At 40.7% G+C, this 18,734-nt stretch overlaps 1 protein-coding gene across 18 annotated transcripts; it reads right to left on the bottom strand.

The window, feature by feature from the left end:
* Window positions 1-2,540: 2,540 nt before the first annotated feature.
* fxr1 (FMR1 autosomal homolog 1) lies at window positions 2,541-18,015 on the bottom strand. Of its 18 annotated transcripts, XM_080291546.1 has the most exons (20): window positions 17,912-18,015; window positions 14,780-14,832; window positions 14,562-14,655; window positions 14,386-14,457; window positions 14,144-14,292; window positions 13,839-13,932; window positions 13,516-13,632; window positions 11,902-12,072; window positions 9,943-10,021; window positions 8,043-8,152; window positions 7,793-7,888; window positions 7,045-7,176; window positions 6,685-6,910; window positions 6,378-6,471; window positions 6,163-6,272; window positions 5,630-5,839; window positions 5,284-5,400; window positions 4,590-4,672; window positions 4,261-4,454; window positions 2,541-4,131 (listed from the first exon to the last, which is right to left on the bottom strand). In XM_080291546.1, exons 1-19 carry the CDS (start codon window positions 17,960-17,962, stop codon window positions 4,266-4,268), a joined length of 2,247 nt encoding a protein of 748 aa, XP_080147672.1. In that variant the 5' UTR covers window positions 17,963-18,015; the 3' UTR covers window positions 2,541-4,131; window positions 4,261-4,265. The 18 variants fall into 18 exon arrangements, with proteins under 18 accessions (XP_080147672.1, XP_080147676.1, XP_080147673.1 ...); XM_080291550.1 differs by having other exon boundaries at window positions 2,541-4,454; window positions 7,793-7,879; XM_080291547.1 differs by having other exon boundaries at window positions 2,541-4,454; window positions 7,793-7,885.
* Window positions 18,016-18,734: the final 719 nt, after the last annotated feature.

Below are 18,734 nucleotides of genomic sequence, written 5' to 3' on the forward strand. Positions count from 1 at the left end.
TCATAAGCAGTTGCTAAACTTAATGGAGTCATTGAGTATTATGCATTTTGTGAGAGAACAAAGACAGTTTTTCTACTTGTGATTTTACTAGATACATTTGGACATGTGAATATTATGTTGCATGTCTTTTTTTAGCGACAGCACGCTGTTGTTAATGTGGTAAAATGTTAGTTGGTTTGAACACTTTAGCATTAGCAGAAACTTAAATGTTCCTGTGCTTACTGAAATTACACTTACAGTGGGGCAAAAAAGTATTTAGTCAGCCACCGATTGTGCAAGTTCCCCCACTTAAAATGATGACAGAGGTCAGTAATTTGCACCAGAGGTACACTTCAACTGTGAGAGACAGAATGTGAAAAAAAAATCCATGAATCCACATGGTAGGATTTGTAAAGAATTTATTCATAAATCAGGGTGGAAAATAAGTATTTGGTCACCTCAAACAAGGAAAATCTCTGGCTCTCACAGACCTGTAACGTCTTCTGTAAGAAGCTTTTCTGTCCCCCACTCGTTACCTGTATGAATGGCACCTGTTTGAACTCATCATCTGTATAAAAGACACCTGTCCACAGCCTCAAACAGTCAGACTCCAAACTCCGCCATGGCCAAGACCAAAGAGCTTTCGAAGGACACCAGGAAAAGTATTGTAGACCTGCACCAGACTGGGAAGAGTGAATCTACAATAGGCAAGCAGCTTGGTGTGAAAAAAATCAACTGTGGGAGCAATCATCAGAAAATGGAAGACATACAAGACCACTGATAATCTCCCTCGATCTGGGGCTTCACGCAAGATCTCATCCCGTGGGGTCAAAATGATCATGAGAACGGTGAGCAAAGATCCCAGAACCACACGGGGGGACCTGGTGAATGACCTGCAGAGAGCTGGGACCAAAGTAACAAAGGTCACCATCAGTAACACACTACAACGGCAGGGAATCAAATCCCGCAGTGCCAGACGTGTTCCGCTGCTGAAGCCAGTGCATGTCCAGGCCCGTCTGAAGTTTGCCAGAGAGCACATGGATGATACAGCAGAGGATTGGGAGAATGTCATGTGGTCAGATGAAACCAAAGTAGAACTTTTTGGTATAAACTCAACTCGTCGTGTTTGGAGGACGAAGAATACTGAGTTGCATCCCAAGAACACCATACCTACTGTGAAGCATGGGGGTGGAAACATCATGCTATGGGGCTGTTTTTCTGCCAAGGGGACAGGACGACTGATCCGTGTTAAGGACAGAATGAATGGGGCCATGTATCGTGAGATTTTGAGCCAAAACCTCCTTCCATCAGTGACAACTTTGAAGATGAAACGAGGCTGGGTCTTCCAACATGACAATGATCCAAAACACACCGCCCGGGCAACAAAGGAGTGGCTCCGTAAGAAGCATTTGAAAGTCCTGGAGTGGCCTAGCCAGTCTCCAGACCTCAACCCCATAGACAATCTGTGGCGGGAGTTGAAAGTCCGTGTTGCTCGGCGACAGCCCCAAAACATCACTGCTCTCGAGAAGATCTGCATGGAGGAATGGGCCAAAATACCAGCTACTGTGTGTGCAAACCTGGTAAAGACCTATAGTAAACGTTTGACCTCTGTTATTGCCAACAAAGGTTATGTTACAAAGTATTGAGTTGTATTTTTGTTATTGACCAAATACTTATTTTCCACCCTGATTTACGAATAAATTCTTTACAAATCCTACCATGTGAATTCATGGATTTTTTTTTCACATTCTGTCTCTCACAGTTGAAGTGTACCTCTGGTGCAAATTACTGACCTCTGTCATCATTTTAAGTGGGGGAACTTGCACAATCGGTGGCTGACTAAATACTTTTTTGCCCCACTGTATGTGATGTTCCAATGTAACAGGTTAATTCACTCAAAAGCAGATTTGTGGTTTAAATCAACTTAAGCAGGTGAAACATTTTGCATTTGCATATGGAAATGTTTTGAAGCTTAGCCAGTGAAAAGAAGCCGGTTGTATGCTGAAAAAGAAATTCTGTCTGATGGATACTGAAACATGAGTGGTGACCAAATCAACAGCTTCTAAGTCTGTGAACCTAGCAACATGAAACTGCCTGTGACTCCACAGAAGCCAAGAGGGTGTGTTGGCAGGATCCCATCTGTGGTGAAAACACTTCATTACATTCAGCCAAAGACACAACTTTTCCTATTTCTCATTTCATAAGTTTTTAACTTGTAAAAGAGACACCACAGCTATCATATACAAATCATGGCTAGTAAAGGATGCCTACATTGTATTCATACATTTAATAATCTTTCTGGCTGCAGGATAATACAAAAACTAACAAGACACTTTTCAATAAACTTGGTCAAGAGTTAGATGATGTGGGTCATGTCTCAGTTTTTGAAAAAGACAAACCTTGTTTAATAAACTCGAACTGCACCAGTATACTTTACACATCAGTAAACAGGTTATTGTCACATTCACTATCCAAATCAGAATCTCCACACAATGCAGCGACGCAGCATTCCTGAAAAGTATGTGTACAGCTAACAGTCACAAGCAAGACACAGAGATGGGTTTTAGATCTACACGAAAGATCAAGTTTATTTAAGAACCACCTGCATACAAAACATATTGCACATCAACCAACCAGACGATCCTTAAAAAAACAACAAAAAAAACTTTACTGTAGTTGACCCAACAAAAACACTTGGGATGTCACAACTCTCAGTAGTCCAAATTTGTCCCAAAAGAAAACCTCTAAGCATCGCATGTTAGTGTCAAGAAAACAGAAGAGATTGTTTTTGTTTGTTTTTTTAAATACTGTACATTTTCTTAAAAATAAATAAACCAAATATATCTCCTTCCTTAGTGGAACAGTCATGACCAGTTTCCAGCCAGCCAGTGTGGAAGAACCATGAAAATGACATCGTCACCTGGGCAAGGTTTTCTGGAAACATCTCAACACCGCAGTGGTCGGTTTTTACAGGGCTCTGTTTTCCCCAACAGTGGGCAGATAAAAGTGGACAATACCCTAAAAGAAACTCAAGTGACTTTATTGAATTCCTAGTGAGGGAAAAAAATTAATCAGCATCAAGCATTACTCGGGATGTACGTAATGAAACAATGTTTAGGAATGAGATGTTTCCAGGTGGCCGAGCACTGATGGTACATATCTGTCCAGCACTAAACGGTAACAAGCCAGTTTTCAGACTCAACTACAATCACGTTTTAAACAGAAGAAAGGTTATGTTTCAGTGCAAAGAAAACGACTCTTCTACAGTTTCTTTTCCAGACACGATGTAAAAGCATTTCTTCTGTGACCCAAGTGGTTGCATATTGGAAAAACAGGAAGCAGCTAATGTGAAATTCTTCAACAGATATATTTATTTATATATATATATTTATATATATATAAAGGATAACTGGATTCATCCCCACCCTCCCCACAACGAGAACAGACACTCCTGACTTTAAAAAGATGCCCCTAAAATCTTTTTGGGGTGTTTCAGTGGTTGCCTTCACCTCCCGCAGTACCATAAGAGAACATTTAGCACATGGAGACGCCGTGTCTGGTTCCGCTGTGGCAGATGAAGGCTAACACAGAAACAGGTGAAAGGATTTCAGATGGCATGCAGAGCCAGGCAACGACATGTTGAATCTACTCTCAAGGCACGACAGCTAATCACGTTTATGTCAAACATACTTGGGGTTTCCAACAAGCCAATCTGCACTGTGCTACTGCCCATGCAGATCAGTTAATTTACATCCTGAAATAAGTTTATGGAAGCATTTTTCTGGATCCAACTAGGAAAAGGCTTTTTAAAACCCTGCTGTGATGTTTCTACGAATAGAAAAAGGACTGCTGCATTCATACCACAGTATGGGTTTGACTGGAATCCCTGTCTGATTTAATAAACGCTGTACTCAGTGCAGCCTCTCCCAGAGCTCTCAGTGAAGACAGGACTGAAAAGCAGTTCATGTACACATCTGTAAGTTTATGTGTGTTTGACTATCTTTGGCAAGCTCATACAGGAAGAACTATTGTAAAAAAAAAAAAGAAAAAAAAGGAAAATGAATAGTTGGATAAAACAGGTGTAAAAAGGGAGGTTCAGGTTCTGACCTCTGAAACTTGCACAGCGGAACAGGTCACAAATATTTGGAAAATCTAAAATAAAAAAGAGAGAGAGAAAACAGTGCTTTAAATGTTATGGTTCACTTCTGAAGCTGCTCCAGTCATGGAGATTCAATCAAGTGCAGCTCTAGAAGTTCAAATATTTGAAACCATTTTCCTTGCCCTGACTAGGAGAGTCCATTAACAACAGCTTGTGGGTTAGATTCCTCCTTGTAGGAGACTTTAGTGGACTTCTCAGTGGAAGACCTGGGAGCTCTTGTGCCATTGTTGCCGTCGCCATCGGCTGCACCGTTAGAACCATTAGTGGTTGCCACGGCAGAGTTTGGGCTGTGTTCGGCGATGACATCCACCTGACCCTAAACAGAAAGGTGGGACAAACAGTGTGTGATGGGTGAGAGAGAATGACGAATGAATGACGAACACTAAATCACCAGTGACTGCCAGGCTTTTAAAGCAGCGAGAAGTGAGGATATTGTAAACTAGGTACTGACCACATCCTTGTTTTTCTGGGAGTCCTTCTCGATCATCTGTCTGCTCTGAGACTCAGCCCTGGATATGTAGTCAGCCACAGTAACTAAACAAATACAACAACAGAGAAAATAAACTATGAAAGCACATGAAGACTGACTCCTTCATACCAGAGCAGAGGCACAAATCTGTTTCAGATATTCCAAACGTCATCAGGATTGTATCGTCTTCACAGTTCTTGTAGATTAGTGAAACACACACAACAGCAGCATTTGCAGTGTGAAGTGAATTACTATTAAACCTGTGTACACAGTTAAAGAAAAAGTGCCCTTTCTCACAGTCTGAGAATAACCTTTTTACTAATTATGCATTTTAGATTCAAGATTACACCAAAATATGTTAGAACAATTTACAATGACACACCACACAAACAAGACTATTAATTGCTGTTAATGTCAGCATGACAAAGCAAAAGCAAGTTGTGACAAAGTTATTGGTAAAAAAAGGTTTTCTGCTAAAAAGAGATGCATACTTATATTTCTACGTACCAAACCTTGTTAGAAAATGCTATATTACAGTATTGATCAGCCATATTGAATCAAATAGCAAAAGCCAAGAACACGACTGCTCAGTTTTCCATAGTTTGTGTTTAGCATGGTGTTGGTGGAACACAAACAAACACAAGGTTTTTTTAGTCAAGTCATTCAGAGTGCTCACTGGAGGAGGGCACACTAGGTGATCCAGTTGCCTGGTTACCTGGCTGCCTCTCTTCAGGCAGACGGTTTCTGCGACGTCGGCTACGATTACGACGTTGAGGTTTAGCTTCCTGGTCATCTAAAGGTGTCAGGTCATCACAAACAGAGGGATTGGGGTGGAGGGACTTACATCGCGATCTACAATTGTCATCTACTTTGAGCTGCACTGACGCCCTTTATGTTTCAAAATAGAAATGATGCACTGCTGCACAGTCCTGACAGCTCAGAACAGCAGTCGGTATAACCTGAATACACTGTGTGAGACGACGACAACAACAACAACAACAAACATCTAGTAACGTTCATACCTGTTCCATTTTCACTCATAGAGGCGTTGTCTGACTCGCTCATGCCATCAATCAGAGTGGTATCCTCGTCTGTTCTGCGTCGCCGAGATCTTCTGCGGCGGTTAGCAGGCAAGTTGGAGTCGCTAGCATCTGTATCAGCTGTCTGATCGGTCTCTGTGTTTACCTCCAAGGCTCCATAGTGATGGTTATCCTCATGGTCTCGAGGCCCTGCTGCACATACAGGATCAGATTAATAGGCAAAAACTTTCAAACAGAACTTTAACAGAAGAAAATGATAACTTAGAGTGTCAATATATCTGTGAAGGTTCCCAATCATCCAGGTCGTAGTCTAAGGAACTTGGAAAGAAAAGCTTCTGGCCTTCTTTAAGTTTCCTGAAAGACGTTTCAAGGAAACTTAAAGCTTCAGTCCAGAACTGAAGAAGCTTCTTGGATGAAACGTCTTCAAGGAAACTTAAACAAGTCCAGACGCTTTTCTTTCCAAGCTCCCTAGACAAATTAGAGTGTCCCTACTTTCCTTGAATTATCAATTTTACCAGAGCTGTTGCTGTAACTTCCTCTTCCTCCACGTCCCCTTCCCCTTCCTCGGCCGGGTCCTGGCCTTCTGCGGCCATCTCTCTGTGGCCGTGGGCCTCTCTCCCGCTCCCTGCAAGTCCACCAAACCAAATGAAATTGATTACACAGAACAGCAACCAGCAGTTTAGTCAAAAACTGGTGAGATAATGCAATATATGGATCACAGTAACCTCACCTTTCATGATCTTCTCCAGCCAGAGACCAGTCACTCAGCTCATCTTTGCGCTCAGAATCTGTCTCAGAGGCGTTGGACTGCTCTGAGGTGTTGCCTGAGTGTAACCAAACACGTGTGAGAAGACAAAAAAAAAGAAAGAAAGAAAGAATAACCCACATAAAAAGGATAGAACAAAGAGGGAGAAAGAAGGAGATAGTTATACACCTTGTTACAGGTGCGAACAATCCAAACATTTGACCTCCTGCATGATTTTACTGTATATGTGATTTTTTTGCACATATAGCGTTTGATTTTTAGAGATGCCTACCATATCCAGTGCTGTAGTTGTGGCCCCTGCGTCCACGCCCTCGGCTGTTGTAAGAGCGACTGCCATGCACGGACGTAGAGGAGGCATTGGCATTGTTTTCTGTATTATACCCACCTCCTCTCTCCCCCCTCTCTCCCCTGTCCCTGTCAACTGGTCGGTGGCCCTGGGTAACCTGACGCAACTGTTCGTCAATCTGCATCCGTTCCAGACGAAGCTGCTCCACCTCCTAGAGCAAAGGAAGACGATAAATAATACAAAAAAAGCAGTATGTTCTAAACTAAATAAATAAAAAATGCAAATCTGAGAGCTTTGTTTTAAAATAGTCATCACGGCACACACATGCATAATGACCATACACACATCTACATCACATCCAATTCGCCTTGTGTTGTTTATTCTTAATTCTGCTAGGCTGCCTCCCTGTGTATAATCCACAATCTGCCTCAGCTCTTCCGCTAGCTGTGCGCCCTCTGCAAGTAGCTCCACCATGTCCTACACACAAACGGTGCAAAACAAAGCACACACGAAGCACCAACGCAGCACAAAACATGCAAACAGCACAGGACCCACACATACACATGGTGTAAAATGGATACACAGCAAAATACAGACTGCAGAAGAGCAAATTTCACATATCTATGAATCCTGCACTACGTTTTTATATAAGATTACTTGCTAAAGACTGAATTGGTGGTAAATTAAAATCCAGCTCAACAATATGGAAACGAAGGCTTCATTGTAACTAAAGTAACGGCCTCCAATATGAAATATTTTGACAATATTGTAATATAATCATTTCAATATTATTTCTATTTACTGCATACAAACATATTTTCCATCCTTCTGCACTTAATATTCAAATCAAATTAAATATAAGAAATTATAATAACACATCTGAGAACACTATCTGCAAAGCACATACAAAAAGCAATCCTGCTTGAGCAATGTTTATTGTGTGCTGTTTCCATGCTAAAAGCCGGGCAGTGTCATTAGTCTTGTGCCAGAGTGGACATTAAAAGCAGCTTGACATAGCTGGGAATTCGCATTGCAGCATTTGAAAAAGGTTAGCAAACGCAACACGCAGACACACGCACAAAGGTGCTCGTACATTTAGGTAAGAGATGTGGTACTCCAACAAGACCTGAACGTTGCCAATGCTCTCCTTAGTGCCGACAAATGTGAATGGGACCATTCCCTGTGTCAACAAAACAAAAAAACACAACACAGATGTTAATATGGGACTGTCCAACTAAATGACACTGTTTGTACGCTCTGTACTCCTATAGACTTTTAAACATCTGTCATAGGGATCAGTGCTTTAGCAGTTGGGGGTAAACACATCGCAGTAGCAGGCTTACTTCTTGTCTGGGCTGCTTGGTATCGTTGTCTCCTTCTATCCTGACACGCACCACACCGGACTTGTCCACTATCTCCTGGATGACCTTACCATTTTTACCAATCACTTTGCCTAAAGACAAAGAAAAGAGAAAAGGATCAAAAGGTAGGATGTCGCAGCTTAGGTCAAAAAGATGAGACACTAGTAAACTGAGGATATATAAGCACAGTACAGGGAGTGCAGAATTATTAGGCAAGTTGTATTTTTGAGGAATAATGTTATTATTGAACAACAACCATGTTCTCAATGAACCCAAAAAACTCATTAATATCAAAGCTGAATGTTTTTGGAAGTAGTTTTTAGTTTGTTTTTAGTTTTAGCTATTTTAGGGGGATATCTGTGTGCAGGTGACTATTACTGTGCATAATTATTAGGCAACTTAACAAAAAACAAATATATACCCATTTCAATTATTTATTTTTACCAGTGAAACCAATATAACATCTCCACATTCACAAATATACATTTCTGACATTCAAAAACAAATCAGCGACCAATATAGCCACCTTTCTTTGCAAGGACACTCAAAAGCCTGCCATCCATGGATTCTGTCAGTGTTTTGATCTGTTCACCATCAACATTGCGTGCAGCAGCAACCACAGCCTCCCAGACACTGTTCAGAGAGGTGTACTGTTTTCCCTCCTTGTAAATCTCACATTTGATGATGGACCACAGGTTCTCAATGGGGTTCAGATCAGGTGAACAAGGTGGCCATGTCATTAGTTTTTCTTCTTTTATACCCTTTCTTGCCAGCCACGCTGTGGAGTACTTGGACGCGTGTGATGGAGCATTGTCCTGCATGAAAATAATGTTTTTCTTGAAGGATGCAGACTTCTTCCTGTACCACTGCTTGAAGGTGTCTTCCAGAAACTGGCAGTAGGACTGGGAGTTGAGCTTGACTCCATCCTCAACCCGAAAAGGCCCCACAAGCTCATCTTTGATGATACCAGCCCAAACCAGTACTCCACCTCCACCTTGCTGGCGTCTGAGTCGGACTGGAGCTCTCTGCCCTTTACCAATCCAGCCACGGGCCCATCCATCTGGCCCATCAAGACTCACTCTCATTTCATCAGTCCATAAAACCTTAGAAAAACCAGTCTTGAGATATTTCTTGGCCCAGTCTTGACGTTTCAGCTTGTGTGTCTTGTTCAGTGGTGGTCGTCTTTCAGCCTTTCTTACCTTGGCCATGTCTCTGAGTATTGCACACCTTGTGCTTTTGGCCACTCCAGTGATGTTGCAGCTCTGAAATATGGCCAAACTGGTGGCAAGTGGCATCTTGGCAGCTGCACGCTTGACTTTTCTCAGTTCATGGGCAGTTATTTTGTGCCTTGGTTTTTCCACACGCTTCTTGCGACCCTGTTGACTATTTTGAATGAAACGCTTGATTGTTCGATGATCACGCTTCAGAAGCTTTGCAATTTTGAGACTGCTGCATCCCTCTGCAAGATATCTCACTATCTTTGACTTTTCTGAGCCTGTCAAGTCCTTCTTTTGACCCATTTTGCCAAAGGAAAGGACGTTGCCTAATAATTATGCACACCTGATATAGGGTGTTGATGTCATTAGACCACACCCCTTCTCATTACAGAGATGCACATCACCTAATATGCTTAATTGGTAGTAGGCTTTCGAGCCTATACAGCTTGGAGTAAGACAACATGCATGGAGAGGATGATGTGGACAAAATACTCATTTGCCTAATAATTCTGCACTCCCTGTAGATGAAAGTTTTTGTTTAAATGTTGCTGAGAAGTTGAGCAAATAATGTACTGAATGAATGAATGACTTGTTACTAATTACTCATTGCTGTTACTAAATACCAACTTCTTTATCCCCTTCTTAAAATAGTTGAATCTACTTACCAACAAGGCTTCTTGGCACCTGGACCGAATCCTCTACAAATTCCAAGAAGCTTCTGGCTTTCTTTACTGCCTCTGCTGTCTAAAGGAAGACAGGGTCGCTTACATATATTACACACTCAGCTAAAACATATACACAACCCAGTTACCACTGTACAACATGTACAGTATATACACAAAGAGCACGTCTAAAGAGTCCCACGCTATTTCTCTTATAAATAACATTCTCCATGTGAGACCATTAAAAAAAGAGACTTAGCAAATCCAATTTCATGTCAGCATTTTCATATTACTTCACACATAACCTGCCATACAGGAATAATTATGGATTCTTTAAATGGTGTTCATTTCTTTGTAGGAATCTCGTCAACTAAAAGCAACAATTTCATAAGAAAGATATGTTATTACTTCTTTCTTGTTCACCATTAGAGAAAGCATCTATACTGTTTACCAGTTTAAGTGCACATGTTAAACACCATGTCACCCTCGTCATCACTTCTCTTTCTCACATCCTCACTGGCAGGAGCTAAGACGTGAGTGACAACCATGTTGTTGTATAGAATAATAAAGCCCTGTTGATAATTCAATATATACTGAAAGACAATTAAGCCAATTTAAGCTCGATAAAATACTAAATATTTACTGATTTTGTTGTGGAAATTACTTTTACTTTGCTTTTATATACAGAGGGTAAAGTATGTATTGAACAGGTCACCAATTCTCTAAGCAAGTATGTTTCTAAAGGTGCTTTTGACATGAAATTGTCACCAGACATTGGTAACAACCCATGAAAAATGTGAAAAAGGGCATGGTAACTATCAGTAACTAGAAAGCAATCCTCCCACTTAGTGCAAATTCATTATCAGCTGATTCAGTCCCAAATGATGGCCTATAAAAAGCTGTCCCATTACTAAGATGTCTCACAAGAAACACACAAGACGGGTAAAACCAATGAGCTCTCGCAAGACCTTCACAACCTTATTGCTGCAAATTTTTCAACATAAAACGACCTCCCTATAAGATTTCAGACAGCAGAGTGAAAAGAATTATTAGAAGAGTTGTTCAAGAGCCCAGCAACAGAAAGACCTGGAATCAGCAGGTACAATTGTTTTAGTACAATTGTACTCACCACGCAAGACTCCATTGCTGAAGAAAAAGCATGTTGAAGCGTGTTTAACAACAACATTTAGACAAGCCTGTGAAATACCCAGAGGAAACAGTCTGGTCAGATACCAAAATGAACCCTTTGGATGCCATAAGGCACTGCACTGCATCACCCCACAAACACCATACCAACGGTGATGTTTGTAGGTGGGAACATCATGGTGTGGGGCTGTTTTTCAGCATACAGCACTGGCACGCTTCATATTATTAAAGTAAGGATGAACGTGGAAAATGTGCCATGACATTCTTGATAAAAATCGGCTGCCGTTCACCAGGATGATGAAGATAAAATGAGGATGAATGTTTCAGCAAGACAGTGATCAAAAACATACAGCCAAGTGAACTCTCAACTGGTTTCAGAGGAAGAAAAAGCTGCTAGAATGGCCCAGCCAATCACCTGACCTGTCTCCTTTATAAAATTTTCAGAGAAAGAACTAAAACTCTTCATAGAAGAACCCTTTAGGATTTAAAGACTATTTATGTGGAAGAATCACATAAATCCCACATTACAACTACTTTTCCATACAGGAGGCGCCTTGAAGCTCTCGTCACCAACAAAGGCTTTTGTACAAAGTACTGAATGAACTTCAGCAACTGAGACATTTCTCATTATTACACATAATTTATGGACATCTATGGTTTGATTTCTTTGCATGTATGGATTGGCCGACATCTGGTGAGAATTTTATGTCAATAGCATCTTTAAAAAGTGACTTAGATCATTTGTGACATGTTAAATAGTTATTTTACCCGGTGTACAATCCAGTAACCCTACTACCTCCTGTATTACCAACCTACCTCCCCATAAATCCTGAAATTGCCTGACTCCTCATCCAGCTCAATGGCAGTTACACCTGGAACCTTCCGGGCTTGCTGGATGTTGCTACCATGGCTGCCAATGGCCAGGCCCATTAGATCCAGTCTCACTGTAAACTCTTCCTGGAAGGAAGACACCAAGTGCCTGGAGTTCTACGAAAAACACAAGACATAGTCAAAACCAATGAACTCAGTCAGCTCTGTCTGAAGCTTTCATCCTGTACAAAAACTGAACAATAACAAATTTAAGTGTACTGTTAATTTAAACTCAAAAACTAAATGCTCGACCTTACAGAGGTTAAGATTATTGAAATATCTTTGGTAATATGGTTGTGTCCAAGGATGCTGAGCTCATGGACTGACAATGATCAGAGGAACTGCTAGTGGCTTGCCAATCAAGGCATTTTTTTGTCTTGTTTTTCCATGCATTACATTACACTTATCAGATTCATGAGTCATTAACTTTATCAGCTTCACTATATCTTCATTTCAGTATTTCTACATATTACTGACACTTGTGACACAGATGCAACTTCAAACTCTGTAAGGAACGGCTACACTGATCCACCATCACAAAACTAGAGGTCAAAGAAGAAGAGGATTCCTGTCTGTAGATGTAACTTTAAAGTATTTGGAAAGATGCTACTTTGTCTTCTTTCCTTAACTTCTTTAAATTAAAAGATTAATATGTATGAGGAGCACATGATGCAGGGCTGAGCAGAGACAGGTGAGCTACTTCAAAAAGAAAATGAAATTAAAAAAACAACAATCAAAACAGACTGAACAAGTTTGTTGGAAAAAAAGTTTAGTTAAAGAAAAAAGTCTGTCAAATGTTATAACTTTATACAGTTTTTGCTGTTCAGCTATCATCCGCCTACTTACAGTCACCCAATGATAGGCTAAACCATCCATCACTGTATATCAGGGGTGGGGAACTCCAGGCCTGAAATGTCGGTGTCTTGCAGATGTTAGATATCACCCTGGGTCAGCACACATTGAATCAGATGATTACTTAATTACCAGCCTCTGGAGAACTTCACGGCATGTTGAGAGGGTAATTTAGCCATTTAAATCAGCTGTGTTGGATCAAGGACCCGCAGGACACCAGCCCTTGAGGTCTGGAGTTCCCCCATCCCTGCTGTATATGAAGGCCACCCTGCTGGAACAGCACACATTAGTTCTTTTTGAACTGGAAGTAGAAAATAAACTTGCCAGTTACTTACCTACTTCTTTCTTTCTTTTTTTCTCTTATTTTTAAGTTTCAGCCACACAGCTTGCATTAAGTGCACCGCACTATGTTAACCCCACTCTCCCACCTCAATTATTGTATTATATTATGGTATTATACAACAATCAGTCTGGAGATCACTGCCCAATACTAAATGGCACAATAAAAAGCTATAAGCAAAACGACAATTGCTCAACTAAAAAGTATAATTTGGCTATTGTTTTAGCTTACTTTAAGCAGTAGGATTGTATTTTACCATTTACCATAATAAATGGCCTGAACTACCGAGATTGTTCCAAGGCAACTACAGTGCATACAGTAACCCCAGAACATCTCAGTAACAGGTCTTTTTCTTGCCATCACCCTACCTCAAGGTGTTTTGTGGCTTCCTGGTTGCGTGACATTAGAAGTAGCTTGGTCCTGAGGCTGCGCAGGTGCATGTCACTCAGCAAAGACACACGCTTCACTGTCGTCTCGTTGGTGGACTAAAACACACACACACAGGAAATAAAAAGACTTATGCAAATATGTGGGGATACTCCTCTGCTCATAATCACTAAAAGAAATGAACAGCTGAGTCATGTATTAGACAAACATGCAGGGCAGGATAAAGGTGTAGCACATCGTGCATTAGCCTTGGTGCTACTGTACATATCCACATGTCACCACAGAATCACAGAAAGCCAGTTACCACAATCACTAGTTGGCTGGTCTCAGGGCAGTATGAGATGTGAGAGGCTCCCACGGCTTTCTTGAAGTCTTTATGAGCATTTTCATTCTGGCACCTGTCCACAAAAAACAAAAAACATATTACCTTCCAATCCTTAAACAAACAGTTCACATCTACTGAAAAAACGAGACAGACCATATATAACAGGTACAATAAAGGCTCTACTGCATATACACACTCTCACTGCTAATGAACTAAACAAGCCTGTGAATTTAGTTAAAATCTGTCTGTCTCTAATTTTGTTGCTGTAAAGGTGCTGTACATACGCTTCTTGTAGATCCTGAGGAACCGGGACAAAGCACTTGTGAAAGGAGTTCTTGGTGATGGCCTTGTTGGTGTTGACCGGACGCAGACGTTCAAAGGTCACTATTTCGTTGTAAGTCGCGTCACAGGCTGCATACTCAATCACATAGAACTGGAAATATGGAAAGGTTCAACAAAAAAAATGAATAAGTAGAATACTCTTCATAGTGCCTATAGTCACATGTACAAAAAAGGTTTTACTCACATCTCCCTTCATCATGCGGACTTTAGCCAACCACCAACCACACGGCTCAAGTTCAGTGGCTCTAGAAAAGATCTGCCAGGAGACGAAAACATAAGCAGGATAAGGCACATATAGAAAGAAGCAGGTGAGGACAAGAGGAAAAGAAAAAAGGAGAGAACTTATATCTGTGTCCTTACCTCCACCTCGTCACCCTCTCCAATCTCCTTCTTGACATCAGCAGGTGGGGGCATCCTGACATCACTGAAGGGCACTTGGCGTTCTGGCTGCCAACTGAGAAAAAAAAGACCCCATTTTTTTCTTTTACCTAAAACATGGTGGTTCTGGATCTATGATAAAATATTAAATTTACATGTTTTATGAAAACTGGTCAAATGCAGAAGAAGTAAAGACTCACTTGTTCTCAAAGGCAATAGTGAGAGAGTCATCGTGGATATCTTTGACAAAGCCCTGCAGGAGGGACAGAAACACAGATCAGCGGTTAAATATAGTTCCTGCTTTAAAAGAAGAGTTTTTTATGTCTAGCAGAAAAAGTGACATTTTGGGTATGGGAACCCATTTTTTTTATTTTGTGCATGCACACAAAGTATATACGCATTGTTGACAAGATGCACACTCCTGCTGATTGTTTGCCACTATCTCATCTGTATACAACTCACAGTAACATGCTAAGATATGCAAAGCACTAGCAAACAATTCTGAAGAAAAGTGCTAGGATGTATACAAGGATGTGCACAATAATGAATTTAAAATACTTAAAAACCCTGCATGAAAAGAAGCAAATTGAACATGTTTGTTAAAACACTAGGATACAGTGTGACAGCACAAAGTGTAAAACTGAATGTGAACATAACTACGTTTCCCACAGATTTAGATTCAATTTGTTGCAGGAGGTGGGCATGTGCACGCAGATAAGTGATCTTGAGCTTTTGTGTATAGAAGGCACACACTGGCTTTCTTAAAAGAACTATTACATAATGTGTTTATATTATTTGATTTTTAAATACTTTTCTCCCCTGCAAATAATTTAATAACCAAGTAGCATAGCCTCCCACAGCTTCACTCCAACTTTCAGGATGTTGGATGTCAATTAGCAGCTGACTGATACTGATGACTGCCACAACACTCAGCAGCAGAGGTCTTAAAACTGGACTAGTAAAATCTGAAAGCCATAAACAAAGACTTCTTTCAGCTGGTCCCTTCAGGGGTTGCCACAGCAGACCATCTGCTTCCATGTCACCCTATCCCTAGCATTCTTCTTTGTCACACCAACAGTCTGCATGTCCTCCATCATTACATCCATAAACCATCTGTGATGTCCTCCTCATTTCTTCCTGCCTGGCAGCTCCATCTTCAACATCCTTTTCATCCATCTCAGCCTTGCATCTCTAACTTTGTCTCCAATATGCTCAACCTGAGCTGTTGCTCTGATGTACTCATTTCTAATCTTGTTCTTACATTACATTTTCTAACTTAATCTAAACATCTTCACTTCTGCCACCTCCAGCTCGGCCTCCTGTCTTTGAATCAAAGCCAAACTTGCAGGCAGTGAAACCAGCAACTTTCCAGAAAACGTACCAGAAAACAAACAAAAGAACAACAAAAACAAAGGACAATGGCAGTGGCAGTGAACTGAAGAAAAGTATTTTAGTGAGACACTGACAGCTTCATGAGCTTCTTCAGGTAATTCGGCAGTTAGATCAATTACTATCAGAGAAAGAGAGCTTTGTTGTCACTGTCTTAGTTTATGTTTTAACATGTTTAACACTGCATTTATTAGCATATTAGAATATTATCTGCAGTAAACAATCATACTTTCTTACACTATGTGAGATAGCATGTTTGAAACCTTAGTACGTAACCAAAACCGATAATAGTCTAGCACTACTATTTAATACTGTGGTATGCTAATACTGTGACAGTGACATCAGCACCACTGATGGTAACAGATAGTGACCAACACAAGATAGTTTAGTGTGTAAAATATCTAAATAAATAAAAAACAAAATGATATATTTGATAAGTATGGACTTGTTTTGCAAGTTTAAGTTTGAACTGCTTTCCAGCATTTGACAACATTCCTATCACAGGGTGGAAGCTGCAAAATTACTTTTATATATCCTTTATTTATCCAGAAAGTGATATTGACATTACAAAAGCCTTTTTCAAGACAGATCTGGCCAAGAGGGCAGTGGAAAACGCAACAAATATATCATCACAGTTCTTTCATACACAGACACAATAACAGAGAGACATAAAAACACTGTAAAACTAGTCATTTCCTTACTTAACGTATAACTCCTACATAAATCCTAATGACTACAGTCTATTTAACAACATAAGTAAAGATATCATTAAAAAAAGCCCCAACAAAAAGAAAACACACACGCACACACAGAAACATCAGAAATCAGTTTTGGCAGTGGATCATTTTTTGGCACAACGCCTGTGCTAGAGTCAAACGTGAGGTACCCAACACTACACACCAGACTTGGAAGTACTGAACCCCAGGTTCAATGCGTTCAGACACTTATTTAAGCCATGTGTCTCGCTTGCGTGAAGGACGGTGTTGATTACATTCAAAGAAAGCACACACACGTATGTCTAAAGAGTTTAAGACACAGGGGTGGCAGAGTGGACAGAATCGCCCAGGGAAAAAAAGGGGTGTGTTAAATAAGGAAAAGCAATGAGAACAGTGTGAAAATGCAGTAGTACAAAAGAAGTCATGGGATGTGAAGGTGAGACAAGAAAGAAAAACTTGAAAGTCTGGAGAAAAATGAGAAGAGAGAGGAGACACGGGGAGAAGAGGCGAGGGTGTTGCTGTGGGCAGCACGTCTAGAAATAGCTTTAAAGTCGATGGTATCAGTGACCCACTCGACATGCCAGCTGGTCGGGATTGACAAGGAACAGCTGGCTCACACATACCGAAAAAATAGCTTCGGAATGATGGAGTATCAAATAATAGACAGCGACAGTCAGTCGTGAAGTCTGTGCAGAGAGACTTCAAAATCTCTCACACCACCAACCATGGTGCCTTCACAACACGACACACTTTAGTAAACTGCGTCAAGGTATAATGGGCTGGTCCTCCGTGTTTCTGATATCAGCTCAATAGCCAATGATGACACATGCAGATACTATTTACTTCAGCAACATCTTTCGACGTCAACAGCTAGGCAACTATCAAGTTAGCTAACTTTCAGCTCGAGAAAGCGGCACAAGAAGTCAAATAAAATTAATAACACCTGCTCTGTGTTACGTATTCAAGTTATCGCGTGCAAGACTGCGGTTCTTCCAAACTGGCTTTGAAGAAAGGTCCTCAAAAGTGTCAGCTGGCGAGGACATGGGAGTGACGCTAGCTTAGCTTGCTAATTATGGCTAGCATTGCTAGTACAAGCTAATATCGAACTCTCGGGTACGTACAGAGGAAGTCGGATCATGTTGCCACAATCCACGAGACTTAAACTAGAATACTGTACCGTATGAACAACTTTTATGTTTGAAACTGCATTGATAAGCCGGTATTTACCTTGTAATAAGCCCCGTTGGAGCCACGGACCTCCACCACCAGTTCTTCCATATTGGAAACGCAAAGGATGTTGGGACGACAGGTGCTCCTTCAAGCGTCAGGACTTGACATCTTAGCACCAGTAAAATGTATAACAACAAGTACATGTAAAATTTGCACATTTAAAACTGAATTAAAATGAAAATATAACTTGTTATTCTAATGTAGCTTACCTGACAAACCAAAAGTGAAACTACAAAAGATGAATGCCCTTTTATTTATGTTTTGTAGTTTTAGTCCCGTTTTATTGTGCTGTTGTAATGACCATTAGAAGACACCTACTAAATCACTTTCAGTACATGTTATTCCATTCTTTGCAATAACACAGACAACCAAACTGACCTAGTCAAGATAGCTGATTCAGATGCAATACTTGTAGTAAAAAGTAAATCCCCATTTCAGTTTCCGGAGCAGTGTTTCCTAGCAGAACTACGGTGGAAGGATTGTAACACAAAAAGTTTGGTCTGATTATGTGATATTTAGGAGCAATATTTACTCTGCAAATGTAGTGAAGGACCGAAACCCCCCCAAAAAACCACAAACTTAAAGACAGTCAATTTCTGATGGAATTCAATTAAGGTTCATTTTATTTACATACTGCCAAATCATAGCAAATGTTACCTCACGGCACTTCATCCTGCAAGGTAAAGAGCTTAAAGCATTAGAATGAAAAGCCCAACAATCAAACGTACCCCTATGAGCAGGCACTAGGTGAGGGTGGAACAGAAAAACACCATTTTAACAGGAAGTACCCACCTTAAGGAGGGGCAACTATCTGCTGCTA

Source organism: Astatotilapia calliptera, chromosome 17 (genome assembly GCF_964374335.1).
Source record: "Astatotilapia calliptera chromosome 17, fAstCal68.1, whole genome shotgun sequence".
Lineage (NCBI taxonomy): Eukaryota > Metazoa > Chordata > Actinopteri > Cichliformes > Cichlidae > Astatotilapia > Astatotilapia calliptera.

Excerpts from the sequence above, each read along its gene's own strand:
- fxr1 (XM_080291546.1), bottom strand. The coding sequence starts at position 17,962 with ATGGAAGAACTGGTGGTGGAGGTCCGTGGCTCCAACGGGGCTTATTAC. Across the intron at positions 13,933-14,143 it reads CCTCAGGATCTACAAGAAGC|GTGCCAGAATGAAAATGCTC; the intron begins GTATGTACAGCA and ends TTTTGTGGACAG. Across the intron at positions 4,673-5,283 it reads ACCTAGTGTGCCCTCCTCCA|TTACTGTGGCTGACTACATA; the intron begins GTGAGCACTCTG and ends GTATTTGTTTAG.